Source organism: Lactuca saligna, chromosome 5, assembly GCF_052625555.1.
Source record: "Lactuca saligna cultivar CGN05327 chromosome 5, ASM5262555v1, whole genome shotgun sequence".
NCBI classification, from domain to species: Eukaryota; Viridiplantae; Streptophyta; class Magnoliopsida; order Asterales; family Asteraceae; genus Lactuca; species Lactuca saligna.
This window is the reverse complement of record NC_136421.1, coordinates 32,721,854-32,739,056: the sequence shown is the minus strand read 5'-3', so window position 1 is coordinate 32,739,056 and position 17,203 is coordinate 32,721,854. Positions and strand designations below refer to the sequence as shown.

At 35.6% G+C, this 17,203-nt stretch overlaps 1 protein-coding gene and 1 long non-coding RNA gene across 2 annotated transcripts; one reads left to right on the top strand and one right to left on the bottom strand.

Annotated features, from left to right (window-relative positions):
* The first annotated feature begins 8,745 nt into the window (after positions 1-8,745).
* LOC144997634 (uncharacterized) lies at positions 8,746-11,059 on the top strand. Its single transcript, XR_013659875.1, has 3 exons — positions 8,746-8,968; positions 10,356-10,483; positions 10,673-11,059. It is a non-coding gene; the product is annotated as an uncharacterized LOC144997634 (long non-coding RNA).
* Positions 11,060-11,552: 493 nt separating this feature from the next.
* Positions 11,553-14,810, bottom strand: MAG2 (RINT-1 / TIP-1 family). The gene is made up of 5 exons (XM_078956703.1): positions 14,672-14,810; positions 14,055-14,399; positions 13,835-13,942; positions 13,618-13,721; positions 11,553-13,539 (listed from the first exon to the last, which is right to left on the bottom strand). Exons 2-5 carry the CDS (start codon positions 14,323-14,325, stop codon positions 11,731-11,733), a joined length of 2,292 nt encoding a protein of 763 aa, XP_078812829.1. The 5' UTR covers positions 14,326-14,399; positions 14,672-14,810; the 3' UTR covers positions 11,553-11,730.
* Between the last annotated feature and the right edge of the window lie 2,393 nt (positions 14,811-17,203).

The window sequence follows — 17,203 nt, the reverse complement described above, 5'->3', positions numbered from 1 at the left end:
GTTTAACAAGAGATTAAGTAAAGAGTAAATTTGATTTGCCTTGATTCTCCTCAAAATCGAATGTAGGGTTGATTCTTCAGTTTCCCACGCTCCAGCAGAACCTTGAATCACAGCTTAGCCTCCAAGGGTTCCAGCAAAGGCCTAGGTATCGGGCAAGATTTCCTTTATATAGATTTTCACAAAACAAAGGTGACTCGTCGAGTCCAGTGTCCGACTCGGCGAGTCCATCACTTAAGACCCGTGTACGGCAAGGACTTTTATTGCTTTGCGAATGTTCGACGTGACTCGTCGAGTCAGGCATTGACTCGTCGAGTTCTTCAAGATTTTTGACTCTTTTCTTCTTTATTTACTTCCCGAGCTCCTGATTGCTATTCCCGCTTCCTTTTGCTTCCGAGCACTTTTTTTAGGCTGAAAATACAATTTAGACATAATTAAGTACCTTTCGTTCATTAATTGCAATAAAATAGTCAAAAAGTATTAATATTCTATACAAAATATATGACTAAATATGCACATATAAATATACCCCACACTTGACTTTTGCTTGCCTCCGAACAAAAATGAATTTTAACATATTAGCGTCACATAAAATAATTCTAATCAAACACAGCCATTATGCCAAGACCTCAACACATGCATTTTTGTCTAAAATTTTTCCTAATGACCCCCCCCCCCCCCCCCGGTCAATTCTAAATACTTACAATCCTCATAAACACCCGCCCACTTCTTTTGAACAACGCTCATTTTATGCATCCCTCCGAATCCATCCCTATAAAACTTTCTTAATCTCAAGGTATTTTTGGTTGAGTAACTGAAGCATACATAATCTAGACAATTACAACTTTTTGATACCACAATGGAGCTTTTTGGAATTCTTCACTTCTTTGATGATTTGATCTCTTTAATTTCTTTGAATTCACTACATTCTTTGATTTTTGGTATCTTTAACTTTTTGAATTTCTTCAGAACTTTGATCTTTTGATCTTCATACTATGACTGCTCTGAAATTCTTACAACCTTTTCTTGCAATTCTCTATTTTTTAAAATGTATCTCACTTTTTTTTTTTCACTCAAAACCTACATGCTTAAGCGGGGACGCTCAACTTCAACCTTTGTTGGTTAAAGATATTAGTTTTCCTTGATACATTTCAAGTACACGATGCTAAACATATTACGATCCTCAAACTAAGCGAGGTTGTGTTTTTGTCCCATGATTTCACTAGAATAAAGGAGGTCACAAATGCACTATAACGAATATAGGCTCAACTAAACATTTGGGTTCTCAAAGAATCATCAAACACAATACTAACATGGAATCCTAATTGCTTTACCAAAATTGTCTAAATTAATCCCTAACAATTGTATGCAAAAAAATTTAAAATTTAACTAATATAACCTACCCCCTACTCCACATTTAATTCATGCAATGTCACCATTGCATGCTATGCATGAAAAAAAAACATAAAAGTAAAGAGGGAATTGGAACAAACCCCCCTAGGATAATAGTCGCGAGGTTGATATTCTTCATGAAAAACTCCATCTTGACTTTAGACATGGGAACAACTCATCCATGCCTTGGGCATCAAATATCGTGTGGTAAAGCTCCAAATATAGACGAAAAAAGTCTTGAGAATCTTCAAAAATTAATCTTCAAAGAATATGAGTAATGCTTGTATCAAATATAGTCAAATTGTAGACTTGAATATGGAATATTGGGTGACTCGTCGAGTCAATATGATAACTCACCGAGTAGTAGCGTATCTAGCAGAAAATTCGCAAAATTGCACAGGGACTCGTCGAGTCCAGGGTGTGCACTCAGCGAGTACAACACTGATTGGAAAAAAATTTATTCTGCCTCGACTCCGTTTCTTAGGTGTTTGGCAATGACAAATTAGTATCCCTCTTTCATTTTTCTTCAGTAAATAACACTCTTTAACCATTTTCACTACCAGAATCGATCTTTAACTCAAAACTCCATGTTTTCATCTAGACACGACTATTCTCATTATTCTCTCTCTCTCTCTCTCTCTCTCTATCTCTCTCGCTCTCTCTAATCCCTTACATGCATACCCTTACTCTAATTCTGAAAAGAACCAACAACAAACACATGTAATAAAAAAGGAAAACAAACAATTAAAATCCTAATTAAACCTAATCACTAATAGTTCAAAAAAAACAAACCAACCAAACAAATAAAAATTATTTTAAACAAAAAAGAAACAAATAAAAAGGATAGATCTCAATCTTTATCTTCTTCCTCTTCATCATCTTCTCTCACTCCACTCCCCCCCCCCCCCCCCCCCCCCCCGGCTTCACTCCTTCGCGCGTTTATCCGCTCTTCCCAAGTAGGCACGTAAGGAAATTCACCCCCATCTACATGTTGGATGTTAAAATGATTAAACATTTAAATAAATGACTGGTTGTTGAAATTAAAGCCTCTCCCCAAATCGTCTTGGTAATTTCTTGCCTCTATGTTTTACCATTCCGCGTGTACCTCATCATCAACAGTAATCACCAGTGGGTCATCATGCGCTTGATCATGCCTTGGCCTAACTCTCCTACCCAGTTGCTTGGGTCCCACCACCTCATCCTCATTCGGTATGACATAATGGCCCCCTCCATAATCTTCAATAATCCTCGCTCTCCTATAAATAATGACATTAAAAGGAGGGGTAGGAACCATCATCAAATCATTTCCAGCGCCTCTTTCCATCACACCGTACGATCATGCGAAGCGAGTCACAAACATCCCGCCATTAATTTTTGAAGTTTTCCAATCCTTGACTGCTCCCTCACTTAAGTATTCAGCCATACAATATGGGAGGTTGTAGAAGGTGTTTGGTGTAATGATGCTCCACAAGTAAAATACATCAAGGTTTGGAACCTTGTCATCGTCCTTGCGCATGTTGATTGTGCAAGCAATAAGGCGGTGTATAAGCCGATGGATTAGTGATCTAATGCTTCCCTCCTGAGCCGATTTGGGAATGTAAACCTTATTTGCAATTGTGTTCGAATGATATTGCCATATTTATACATGTTTTTAGGCAATATTTATTTACATTTTTATTAATATTTTGGTTATTAGCATTGAATAATGGTACTTATGAGGATAAATTGTTCTTTGCAGCCAAGTAGATGCATTTTTGAAGGATAAAGGATTAAAAATGACAAAACATGGAACTTTGGAGGCTTGGAGAATAAATGAAGATGAAACCCATGAAATCAGCTACATTCACGACGTGAACCACAAGTTCACGACGTGACATGAGAATTCTGGAAGATAAGTACGCGTGAAGTAATAATCCTTGCCCAATAAGGATTTCTCCTAATTCACAAAATGAATGAATTTTTCACGACGTGAAGCGCAAATTTTGAGAAACTATATATATCCTTGCTCATTACAACTTTTGAGACTTTTTGGTTGCTTTGAGGGTTCCCGGAGACGATTTTCAGAAGGATTAAAGTTCTGGAATTGGCTATTAGCATCCAAGGAGAGAAGAATTTCATATTAGTTTAAGAATTTAGTACACTTTAATTATGTCTTTGAATATGAGTTATCTGTGTTTGTTAGCTAGTATGTCCAGCTAAATCTGGTTGCTTCTGTTAGCTAGATGAAGATGGAACTCATGGTGTAATACTTTAGCTTGACTTATTTAGATGAAGAATATTCTTAAGTACCTACGAAGGACCAAGGAATGGTTTCTAGTCCTCGGTGGGAGCGATGACTTAAGGGTACAAGGGTACAGTAACGCTAGTTTTCAAAGGAATCAGGATAATTACCGATCGTAGTCGGTTTGGGTCTTTACCCTTAATGGAGGAGCAATAATTTGGAAAAGTTCCAAGCAAGAGACCGTAGTTGATTCAACGTATGAATCGGGGTACATTGCGGCAAGTGAAGCGTCAAAGGAGGATATATGGTTGAAGAACTTCATTGGAGACCTTAGAGTTGTGCTATCCATAAAGGAGCCAATGGAATTTTCTATGATAATGAAGAAGCGGTTGCCTTAACCAAGGAATCGAGAGATCATGGCAGATCTCGACATATCAACAGAAAATACCACTTTATCAGACATCGGGTAGAAGAGGGACTCCTCATTGTGAAGAGGGTATCGTCAGAAGAAAACCCAATAGATCCCCTTACGAAGAGACTAAGTAGGATTAAACACTTACAGCACGCTAGGAGCATTAGGCTGAAGGACGATATAAGTTTAGATTAGATAAGAAACGTGTAATAGATAATTTGTACTTGACATTTGATGAATAAATAAAGTTGTGTTATTTATGAGTAAAGCTGGTATCTTGTGTTGGTTATTTATCTATTGTTTCAATTTTGCATGTTTTGACTTCCTGAATAATAAGATTATTCAAACAGTCCACATTCGTTCATATTTTGGAAGTAGATGTGAATGAAGACTATCATGAATTTGTTTGTAGGTTGTCTAAAAGGTTTTGGGCATAACAAAGGTTTGGTACAAAGTTCGTGAGTGCTTATGAATATGATTTGAGCATTGGAATAAACCCGCGCTTGTTGGTATCACTACTTTTAAATTGAGTGATCGCAAGATGATAATATCATATGATTTTTGAACCTAGATATATGGTTATTGTTTGCTAGTTGATTGTACATTGATAATGTGAAAACGCATCAGTAACTTGATGTTATAAAACACATTGTTGTGTATGACTTAGCTGGTGAGTGATATAAGTTCCTTTTATCCTAAGAGGGTAAAAGTGACATTTGGCCACTCGATGATTTGGTTTGATTTATGTGTCGGGCCCGGTCAGAATGAAGTTGATGTGTTCAACTAAATTCTACGTCAAACAAATTAGAGATCGAGAAACAAATGTTGAACAATAGGTATTGTCAGCATGATATCTAGAGCAGAGGATTGTACGATCCCTTATCTGAAGGACTAGTTTTGATCAGAGTTAACATAAGCGTATAAGAGCTACAATTGTTGATCGGATCCTGAAGTCATATATGAGATATAGTTACTAGACTTATCCAAGTGGGAGACTGTTGGATTAGTGTCTAAGTTTGTAACTATATTTGGTATGTACTTGACCCGGTTGTGCATGGTCCTCTTGGGTTGCCTTCACCGAAGCAACTTGACAATGTAATTTGAGGAGAGAGAGAGAGCGAGTGGATATTATGGTTTATTAATATATTATAAGAATAATATATTAAAGGAGAAATCACATTTATTTAATTAGTATTGGTCATAAATTAATTAGGAATTAATTTTGGTGACTAAAAGAGATTAATTAAATAAAGGGGCATAAACTATCAAATGTATGATAGTTGAGTTTTGGGCTAGGAATCTTAATGGACTAAGGGGGAACGAAATTATGATGAAAGATCATCATATTTTCGTCCAAGGTCCTTATTCCAGAAGGTTCATTGGGCTGCTTGGTGGCTAAGTTATCCATTAGGGTTTAGACTGAAACCCTAGCAACTTGCACTATAAATAAGACCCCAAGGCTTCAATTTTCGACCACTTTCTTCCAAGGGAAACCCTAGGGCCGAAAATTAGCATCCACCCTCCTCTCTAAAGTTTCCTTCTTGCTTATGGTGTTTGTGATCCACTAGAGCAGTTACAATTGTGACTCTAAGCTCAAGAGAAGAAGATTTAAGCCAGTATTTGAAGAGGTCAGCATCTAGATCTGATGTTATTGGCTAATTTCGAAATTATGTATGCTAGATTAGGGTTTGCAAGTCTTGGATTCATTGCATGTACAATAGAGAAACCTAGATCCAAGCATTAGGGTTTATATGAGCACATAGGATTTTTCTTATGTCTAAAACCCATCAAAAGGATCTATGGCTCAATTATAGCCTCACTAATTGTCTTTATAGCCCAGAAAGAAACCCTAGCTGCATATTTGAGCTTCCTTGTATGTGTGTGAGTCTTAGAGAGTAAAACTTGTTCTTTTGAGAAAGGAAATTGCAGGTTGAGGAGCTTGAAGAGAGGAGAAGGCTTGGGATCCAACATATAGTGGTTGTGAGCATCCATTTTGAGGTAAAAAGTCACCACCTTGATCTTTTTTTTCTTAGATCTTATTTCATGGAAGGATATGGTCGCTTTTGGGTGCAAAATAGGGTCATACTCAGATCTGTAACTATCACAAGGATATGGTTCCAAATCTGGACCTCTCTAGGTCCCCAATGCTATAAAGTTGCTCACTTTATGCATCTTAGGCCCTTTCCATGCACTAAAACCTTATAGGAAGCTTAGTTTTGATGTTTTAGCCTTGTTAGGCCTTGCATGCATGTAAAGTTTGCAACTTTATGTGGTATCTGCACTAGGGGATGTTAGATTTGAAGTTTGGGACCTTAGATCCCACTTAAAAGGGCTGGACATAAAAGTGGCTGAAGGAACTCGTCGAGTCCCTTGGTTGACTCGACGAATCAAGGTAGGGTTTGCTCGTTTTTTAGTTCTGATTGAGTGCAGTGAAGGATTGGGGTTTTGGTCTAAATGGACTTTAGGTTTTCTGGACATTTGATGAACTCGACGAGTCACTAAGGTGACTCGACGAGTTGACTCGGGATTCAGTGGAATGGACTCGGGAGGAACTCGATGAGTTGTTGGATGCACTCAGCGAGTTGAGTTCAACATCGACTGTTGACCTTGACTTTGACCAGGGTTGACTTTGAGAGTATTTATATAGGATTGTGACAAGTTAATCACATGTTAATTATAGGCAGTTGAATAGGAGCAGTGTGTGGAATATATCTGATCTTAGCTTATTAGGTCAGCATTCGAGAGGTGAGTCTTCTCACCATACTAATGGGTCTAAGGCACCAAGGCCGTCCCATTTTATGATATGTGGATTGTCGATTGATTATATGTTATATAAGTATGACATTTGCATGGAAGACCCCGGGGGTTCCCGTGGCAGTAGACTAAGACCACGTAGGGGTTCCCATGGCATTCGGTATAAGACCTTGGAGGGTTTCCATGGCATCCTAGTATATTTTCATGATTAGTTTGTATGATATTTGCTTGGTAGAAAGACCATGTGGGGTTCCCATGGCATGAATACCATGTGGGGGCTCCCATGACACGAAGACAATGTGGGGGTTCCCATGGAAGAAAGACCATGTGGGGGTTCCTATAGCAGGTAGTAAGACCACGTGGGGGTTCCGGTGGCACTAGTTGTAAGACCCTTGAGGGTTTCCATGGCTTCCTTATAATTTGTATGCATGACTTATGTGATATATGTAGCTTTTATAGCTAATATGATATGTGTTATGTGGATTGTGTGTGGGGTATGCTCTGGGGGACTAACTAAGCATTAACTTACATTTTGTGGATTTGTTTTAGGTACATTTGAGCCCAAAGGGAATGGCAAGGCTTGATGGCGTAGCGTGCACTCTCTTTTACGAGTTTTATGGGACACTTTGATGATTTGAAATAAAATTGTATTTTTTATGAACTTTGAAAACAATTGTGTTAGGATTTCATGGTTTGTGGAAATTATTTTAGTTAATCAAAAACGAAAATTTTCTTTTGAAAAATTAGGCCGTTACACATAGGTCGTGTTTAGAATTAGATTAGGACTAGAATAGTTTGTCGTTTCAAAAAAATTCATCATTTTATAAGTATAGTAACTATTTAATATAGCAAATTTATAATTTTCATGAATTTTTTATAAAATGGTTGTTAGTGATTAGGATTTAGGCCAAAACCCTTTAGGATTTTGGCATTATGGTTTACATATTCTTTATATATTTCCATGTAATTGTCTTTTGAGTAATTAAAACAATTTATTATCTATTATGGTATAGGTTAAAACTCTACTAATAACCACCATTTGCAACCGTCGCCTTTCACCTCCAACGACCTTCTCTAGTAGTCGTCGGAGCCTTGGAGGTGCCTTCATTATGCTTAATGTTTTTTTTTTCCTTTTCTTACTCCTCCTAAATAATAATATACCCATTAAACAAGAGCTCATTCATTGGCTTTTTCTACTGCCTCGTATGCTTCTACCTCCAAATCGTATGGCCCCTACCTCCGAACCTTTTGTCTCCTCCTCGGATAGCCCCTCTCCTCGACTACCCTCTTATTTTTCGGATCTCTTTTCTGAGTCAGTCTCTTCCAATGTTGATGCTGCCTCCCTCTTATGGTACCTTCTTCGTCGGGAAAGCTCTGATATGTAGTAGCTCTCTCTCTCTCTCTCTCTCTCTCTCTCTCTCTCTCTCTCAACCTTTCTACGAATTTCTCTGCCGCCGACTCCATTATCACTATTATCGCCGTCGGCTCTTTTCTTCTTCTATAATGGAACCAACGCCACCGTTTTTTTTTCTCTTCTTCTCCGACAAGTAGTCACTGTTAGTCGCCATCGTCAAAGCTTTGCCGCTATCTACATCTATGTTTTTTATTTTGTTTTTTCCAGTTTAATCGTCTCCTCCTTATCAAACTGGCGCCTGGGATGGAGGGGTGGGGGTAGTGATTAGGGTTTAGGCCTGAACCCCTTAAAATTGAGTCGTTAAGGTTTAGGTATTCTCTCCATATATTACTATGTAATTAACTTTTGAGTGATCAAAACAATCTATAATCTATCTATACATAAAATGTTATAACTTTTATGAAAAATTGCATAAAATGACATACATGTGGAAGATCTTATATATTTTGCATAATTTTCACGGTTAACCTTTTCCTTTTCCATTTTCTTGCTTCATTTACTACATGGTATTCGACTATCAAAATTCCAAAATCTACTTAGAACCAAGTTGACTTGAGATAACTAGTGGAGTAACACTGTGCCAGTGGTATTTGCTAAAGAAAAAGGAGATGACGTTGGCAGTGGTGGGTGGAGGAGCAGAAATGGTGGAGGTTGGTTGGCTGAGGCCTAAGTGGAGGTGGTTGTTGTAGGTGGGTGGAAGTGGAACAACGGCAGATGGTGGATAACAGACTTTAAGCGAGCGGAGGCAGACGTTGAGATGAACACAATTCTATTTCAGGTACATTTTTTTTTAATTTTTTAATTTTTATTTTTTAGAATGAGAGTGTGTTCAGATTATTAACGTTGTAAACCGACGAAATCATCAAACCGTTTACTGTTTCGGGTTTTCTTTATGGGTCAAATGTCCAATAGATAATCTTATTTCTTTCGTTTTCTTAATTTTCATAAGGTGTGCTATTTCGTTTCGTTAATTTTCAACCATGATCCCGCCGTTCAAAAGATAGCATCTTAATTGGGTTTTAAAATAATGAAACTGAAATGACTCATTCAAACAAGTTTGTTATATGAAAATTGAAAAGTAAGTTGATCAAATTTTTAAATAAATATAAATCCTTTATAAAAGAAAAATTATTTGAGCTATATAAATCAGTCTCCTAATAGATTATGTTCATCAATCTCAAAGAATGCGTCCCAAACATTTCCTTCAAGTAGACGATAAGTTATAAATCTGAATCGCAGATTCCTCCCTCACATGCATTTACTATATGTTTCACTAAATTGCATACAAAACATATCCTATTTACGTTTGAAAAAAAATATAATAACATGTATTTCAGTAACCCAAAAAAGTTTCCTTACCGCTTTAAAAAGAAATTGCTAAAGAAAAACTAAATACCATTAAATCTTAAAATAGATTTATAGTAAAGAATATTTTTAGTTATTTTTGAAAAGAAGAAAATAGTTAAATTTAAGTAGTAGAATCATTGTTGTTACTAAAAAATTTATAAATAAAAGTAACTTACTATTATAATACATTATTCATCCCATCCAGTAACGAAAAGAACAATAAATCCTCTCAATTTTATACCATTTCTACATGGCAAACAAACATGTTAATTAATTAACGTACATGAGACACTACCAAACTCAATAACCAATGTGGAATGGTAATCACAACAAATTCAAAGCATGTGTGATGCCGAAAATCATGTAAAGAGAAATAGATTATTATATGAAAATTGCTCTCGTATGAGCATCAATTTGATTATTTAATGGTAAATTGGAATATACCTAAAGCCCACCTTCTTACAAGACATGAGTAGACAAGAAGTGGGCTAATGAAGCCAAGTATCTTCTAGGTAGTACTCAAACATCTCAGTTACCCACGATGGACCCTCAATCTAACAATCGACACGTGTCAAAAACAAGGTTAAACATATCAGGATTGACTGAACCAAAGAGGGTCCTATAGACCTTAATTGGAAAGACCCATAAATGTTGTGGGCCCATAAAAGGCAGTAGAATGAAACATTCGGACCCATGACAAGATTATATAATCAGCAGCAGACAAGACTGCTGGTATTTTTCTAACTAAATTTGTCTTTTACCTACGAAATTCATTGCCTTTTTAAGCAACTCACTTTTGCAACTTCAACAATTCCAAGAGAGCCATAATATGTCTACCCGAAGAACAAGAGCTAATAGGAACAAAAAAGACGATGAGCTCCATGACCTTTTGTCAAAATTACAAGCATTGCTACCATCTTCCAGTTCTAGTTGCAATAACACAAGGGTATGTTTGTAATTTAGTAACTTACTTACCAGAAAATTAATCATTACATTAGGAACACAACAAAAAGGCAATAGCATATGTTATATATTACTAGGAAACAATGATACACTTGGAGTTACAATTACTATTTGCACTAGTTATGAAGTATTCACCGTTTTTTATTTTATGGGTATATATATGATGAAATAGGTATCAGCATCAAAGGTTCTTGAAGAGACATGTAATTACATAAAGAGCCTGAGAAGAAAGGGGGATAAGCTAGGGGAAAGGCTATCCGAACTACTGGATTCTATGGAAAACAATGGTGTTGATGTTGATATTCTCAGAGATTTTCTTCAACAGTAGTGTGTGTGTGTGTGTGTGTGTGTGAGTGTGAGGGTGTTCACAAAGGCAAGCAGATGCATATGTTATTTGTCTTATTATCTGATTGTCCCATGTATGTACACTTTCTGTGTAGGTTGTTGGACTCAATCAGACAGATAATAGCTATTCAAATAATACAGGTATTATTGTATTAATATAATAGCTATTCAACGTTTGCATAAAGTGAAAATACCCATCGGTTTGTATTGCACTATTTCGGGCACATTTGTAACATATATATAGCCACTTAAACCAATTTGGGATACTGGGATATGGCTATAAATGACGTACACAAATTAATTATCTCGTTCTGCTTAGATGATGACCAAAAAATCAACATAATAAAATTGAATTGAACCTTTCATTTTAATGATAGTTAAATAATCGTTGATTGATTTTGGAAACATGTGCGCATCATTATGCGTACCACAAGAACTTCAAGTCAAGATAATCATATTCATAAAAAAAAAAAAAAAAAAAGTTCTATTTTTATTTTTTTGGTGGGTGGGTGTTTTACTTGTAGCAATTTTGCAGAGGGATAATGATTTGAAAGGGTAACGAATTTTCGATTTTGTTCACATTTCGTCACTAATTTTATTTTCATTATCTATTTGCCACCGAACTATTGAAACTGTTCACATTTGACCCTAATGACTAGTAACAACCCGAAAATGATCATATGACATTAGGAACACAAGAAAAAACAAAAAGAAATAGGCATACATGACTAGAAAACGATAAGCATCGAGATTCGAGACCAACACAATTGGGAGTTACAATTACCTTTTTGCCCTTGTTACAATTCCTTTATATATATATATATATATATATATATATATATATATATATATATATATATATATATATATATATTATCTTATATCTTATATCCTACTCTTCACGACTCTTTCGACCTCAGTCAAAGTCAAATGTCTTATCCCATTCAGCTTCATCCATCTTTCCCCTCCTTCAAAACTTCCATGAAGCAATCTATCCTCCATTTTCAACACCTTCAACCCCTCACTCAATTTCCCAAAAAACCCTTCAGGCCTCAAACACCAATTCTTAAAAACCCCATACAAAACCATCAAATCATTCCCAAGTCTCTCCACACCACCATCAGAAAACTTCACATAACCCATAAAAACACCATTAAAAACAAACAAATCTATCCCACTTGCCACCTGTCTCCACACTCCAACAAAATCCATCTTATTTAAATTCATTTCCAATATCGACATTTTACCCTGAAGATAATCAAGCGCAACAATAAAAGATTTCGAAACCCCCCAACCTTCTTCACTTTTTTCCATCCATTGTTTTTTGTTTTTTATATATTCACGTGAACACGCATCAAAACCCCGAAAAACAACCTTTGATAACTTCTCAACCCATTCGATTCTAAATTCCTCTAATTTACATATTTCATCATCAAACACACCACCATTTGATCCCATTTCAAGGAAAAAAACTTCTTCACACCATTCTTTTAAAACAGACTCAAAATAACGGGACCCGTTTATACATTTTGTCACTTTAATCAGAGCATCATCATCGGTCAAAGCGGTCAACCCTTCTGCTTCTTGACATTTGAGAAATAAAAACTCCAGAAGCCTGTGTACAATTGGCGCACCTGCTAACCTAATAAACCTTGCTCTCATTGTGACAGCTGGCAGCGATCTACACCGTTCGATTATAGATGATAAGCGTCTTAAAAAGGCACTTGAAATTGCGGGTGATTTGTAACCTTCTGAACCTAAAATGTTGACTGATTCTTCAACTTCTGTTGACCATTTTTTCTCATCTTCAAGTACAGGTGTCAGTTTCTCAATGGCATCACTGAACTCTATTTCAGCCCATAAATCAAGCCAATCAGGTCGATCACAAAACACAGATAAAGAAGATATGTTTTGCATGTTCACATCTTCCTCCAACATGATTCCCGATTGTGCTACAAGAGCTTTGATTTTTTTATCGAAAGAAATCATTAAATCGATAAAATGAAGCCAAGATATTCGGTTTTCAGTGATGTTTTCCATATATATTGGGAAAATCTCTTTTGCCATGTAGGTTGATAATGATGTCACCATGGCTGAAATCCATTCTTCTCTACAAGAATAACCTGAAAGATTCGCTTTATCAACTAAAGGCTGCAATAATTCATCCATTGAATCGACATAATCCCGAGTTATTTTATGAACTAAAGCAAAAATAAGCTCGGGTTTATCTCCCCATTTTGAGAAATGGCGTTGTGATGCGATTGAAATAGGGTTCACAAGCTCTTCAATGGCCCAAAGTGGCTGATGAGTGATTTCAAGATTACCATTATGCCCTTGAAGTTGTCGGATTTTTCTTTGTGTTTGTAGCTCTTGTAGTTTACATAGTGCAAGAAAACTGTCACAATATTGGGTTTTGAGGTCGCCTTTCATTGTGAAAAGGGGATTTGTGGATTCGGGTGATTTTTTTGGTTCTAAATTGGAAGGATTTAAAGTGGAGAGAGGTGGGGGCCAATGAAGAGAGGTGAGAAGGGAACGATAGTCTGCAATTGCTTGAGGTCTTAAAATGGCTAACGCTCGGTCAACTCTGTGGTCAACAGCTGAAACAAGGTGGGACCATTGAGGGCGTGTTCTTGATACTTTTGTTAGAACATCTTCTGCTAGTTTGAGGGCATTAATGGCAATAAATCGCGCTTCCTGTAAACAAGTTTTATAAAACATTACTTCATAACAAAGAAGCAACATTTTAGCTAATTTTTTATTTTATTTTATTACCTCTGAATTGTGGGGAGATGTTTGCTTTCTTAAATTTTTGTTTACACTTGAAGAGACAGCATCTTCAATGTCTCCAACTAATGTATCAAGTTTTAATGCTGTTTCTGAAATACATAATATGATCAAAAAAGAAAATGAAAATGGAAGTGGTGATAAGATTCTTTCTTTTGTGATTTCTATATTGATAAAGAGAGTAAAGTGCATTACTATAACTCACCAGCATAGACTCGAACTGCTTCAACCCTAGCCACTTCACGAGCAAGAGCTGGCAACTCTTTCCCCAAAAAAGTTTCTGACTTTTCCCTTTTCTCTCCTTTCTCTCCATCTGAACAACACACATTCCATGTAAGTAAACAACAAAATAATTATTAAAAGAAAAAAGAAGATGTTTATCTTGTTAATAGAACATTGAATATGTATATGCATGGAAAACTGACCTGAGATAGAAGGTTGGAAACTGTTTAATTTGGTGTTTATGTCTTTAAAGAGGAGATCCACTTGATCTGAGTGTGTAGAGTAAGCAAGCAAATAGGTACCGAGGTTTTGGTTCAAATCTGTGAGGCTCTGATCCAAGACATGACAATCATTCTGCAACTCAGAAACTAGTCTAGAAGCTTCTTGAAGATCATCAGTAGTGTGTAGTTGGGTGTCAAGGAAAGAGAGAACCGCAGGAGAAAGAGAGGAGACTAAAGGGAGAGGTTCGATCATGGTGCCCTCTGTTAGGGTTGATGACTATCGGACGTCAAAAGCTGGATTTCATTACAGTATAACCTGCTACAAGACTGGAACAACAAAATTGTGAAAAAGGTGATCTTGCTATGTTGATGTTTAGAATGTAAAGTCTACGGTAAAACAAAAGACCCAATTGTGAGAGCTTCAATCTATTGACAATTGGTAACAATCGAGAATTCAGGCACATAAAGAATTCATATCTAGGTTTCTTGTTACATTGTATTTGGATCTATGATGCAGATTGAGATTTTAAATCGACGATAAAAAAAAAAAACAAGAAATTAGGGCTTAATTGACTAAAAGTAAGGGAATTGGGACTTACTTGTTGGTTGGGGGAAGCAGCTTCGGTGGCTTTGTTCGCTCCTGATCTCTCTCTCTCCGGTGTCCGGTGAGCCGGTGAAGTTCTGCCGCCTTCGACTTGGTTCGAGCGTGTTAATGGATTGTTGAGCCCACGTTTGTTTGTTAATCACGGCCCATTTCTAATGTTAATTAATCGCCTCTCATAGTTAGATGTTAGAACTAATGTGGGCGAGCTACTTGTTTTGTGTTAGTATGAATCTGGGCCCAATTGTCGAAGTTCAAGACAGGGCATGGCCGCTAGGGATGCAAACGGGGACGGATATTGACCGATACTATAAAACTCGTCCCCGCACCCGAACTCCGATCCCTATACCTATCCCCGCCCCCGCCCCGCCAAATCCCCGACGGGTACGATAGAAAAATCCCCGCTGGATTCAGGGAACCCGATGGATATCCGTTAATTAATAAAATCTATTTTTTTGTAAATCAGAATATATATATATATATATATATATATATATATATATATATATATATATATATATATATATATATATATATATAACATAATAACAATCATCATATCCAAACATTCATAAGTTAATATTTCATTTTCATACAAAAAAACCCACAATATTCTCAATGTTTGTCCCAAAAAACTAAAATAAAAACGATAATTCTTCATAAGCTAAGTATCAAAATCCACAAAACTTGAACCCGCTTCATCATCTTTTACAACTTCAATCTTATGTTTTTCTCTATTGGAATGTGCACCTAGCAATAAAACATTAAACAAATAAATATTTTATGTTAAATGATTCCATAGATGCAGTTAACATCATAACTAGAAAACATATACATTTATACACTTGATGCAGTTAACATCATAGCCAAAAAAATATTACATTTATACACTTAATCATAGTAAAAAGGATTCCTTAAATGCAGATTAATCAAGTTTCTATGATTTAATCAAGTTTCGGAATTCAAGTTTCTATGATTTAATCAAGTTTCAGAATAATCTTATAAAAACAATCACAGTAAAAAAGATAGTTCTCTTTGTTTTGTTTCTAAATTTTGTATGGGTGTTCCTTTATACTTTTCTTTTTGGCTTTGTCAATCTCACTTGGCCAAATGATCAAACACTGAGTATGCAATGAAATTTGCTAGAGAACAATTTTTAACAGTCTAAATCTAAGTTAGGCAAACCGTCGAACACTTGGTGGGCATATAACTTTGTATATAGCTTTGATTTCGTTTGGAATAAAAAACGAGTCCAGTAATTGTGTCTAATCAGTTTAATCAAGATTAGATTCTTCAGTCTAATAGGGCTGCAATAAAATCGATTTCAGATACAATCTAATATAGAAATTCAATTTAATCAATTTTTGATACAACTTGATTATACAATAAAATCAATTTCTAGGAAATTGTTAGTAAAAATTGTTTAATCGATTACAGTATATCCATTATGGATTAGAGCTAATATATGGATTAATCAGTTACAAACTGATTGGAGTTAAGAAATCGTTTGTAGAAATTGATTATACTAAGCACATATAAATCGTAGGGGTGGAATTGGTACGGTACCAATTTATTTTTCGTTAAACCGTGTACTGTATCAACTATAATTGGTATAAAAAAATTACTACCAGTACCGTCCCAAATATAATTGGTACTAATTTTTTTGGCTACCAACAAGTTTGATTGGTACAAATTAGTAATGGTATATACCAAATTCTTTTAATTTTCTATTATTAGTTTTAAAAATAAGCAAAGACATCAAGATTTTGATGTGTAGTATAGAAATTAGTTACGTAGTTCTTTTAGTTTACAAAAAAATTCTATTGAAATAACGCTAAGTAACGTTTTAATATTGTGCTTTAACGTGATAATAACTATTGACTAATACGATCAAATGACTAATATAATGTTTTTAAAACTGTAAACACTAAATACAATTAATAGTTAAAATATATATATATATATATATATATATATATATATATATATATATATATATAATGAATTGGTTGGTATGGTATAACTATGGTATTCCAATTTTTGTACCATTACCCTACCAACATTGATCAATTGGTACGGTACTACCAACCAAACATGTTGGATACCAAATATATTGGCTACCAAGTTTCTTGATTCGGTTGGTAACATGTTGGTTGGTTTTCCATTGTACAATTTTGTCAACCCTAATAAATTGTTTGTAGAAAACCAAATCGAATACTAACCTGGGTTCATGATTTTTGGATGAAGTAATAACTTTTTGTAGATTGTTCTCCTCTAATCCCATGACCGTCGATGAGAGTAGGGTGGATGAAGTTGAAGGATTATTGATTTGTTGTCGTGAAACATGAACCAGAAATAATGAAGCTTCATTGTTTCAAGAGTGTAAAATTGAAGACCAAAGGATGAACTAAACAAGGATTCTTGTCGTATTTGAATTCTTGATTCTAGGAAAAAAGTGTAGAGAGAATGATCATTGAATGGGTTAAAGAAACGAGGAGTCGATTCCTTGATTATTGAAGCGTCAGTCCTT

What these genes read in the sequence shown, in the direction of transcription:
- MAG2 (XM_078956703.1), bottom strand. Translation starts at nt 14,325, where the DNA reads ATGATCGAACCTCTCCCTTTAGTCTCCTCTCTTTCTCCTGCGGTTCTC. An exon ending in AGCAGTTCGAGTCTATGCTG is followed by an intron (nt 13,722 to 13,834) that starts GTGAGTTATAGT and finishes TATGTATTTCAG; the next exon opens with AAACAGCATTAAAACTTGAT. An exon ending in CATCTCCCCACAATTCAGAG is followed by an intron (nt 13,540 to 13,617) that starts GTAATAAAATAA and finishes ACTTGTTTACAG; the next exon opens with GAAGCGCGATTTATTGCCAT.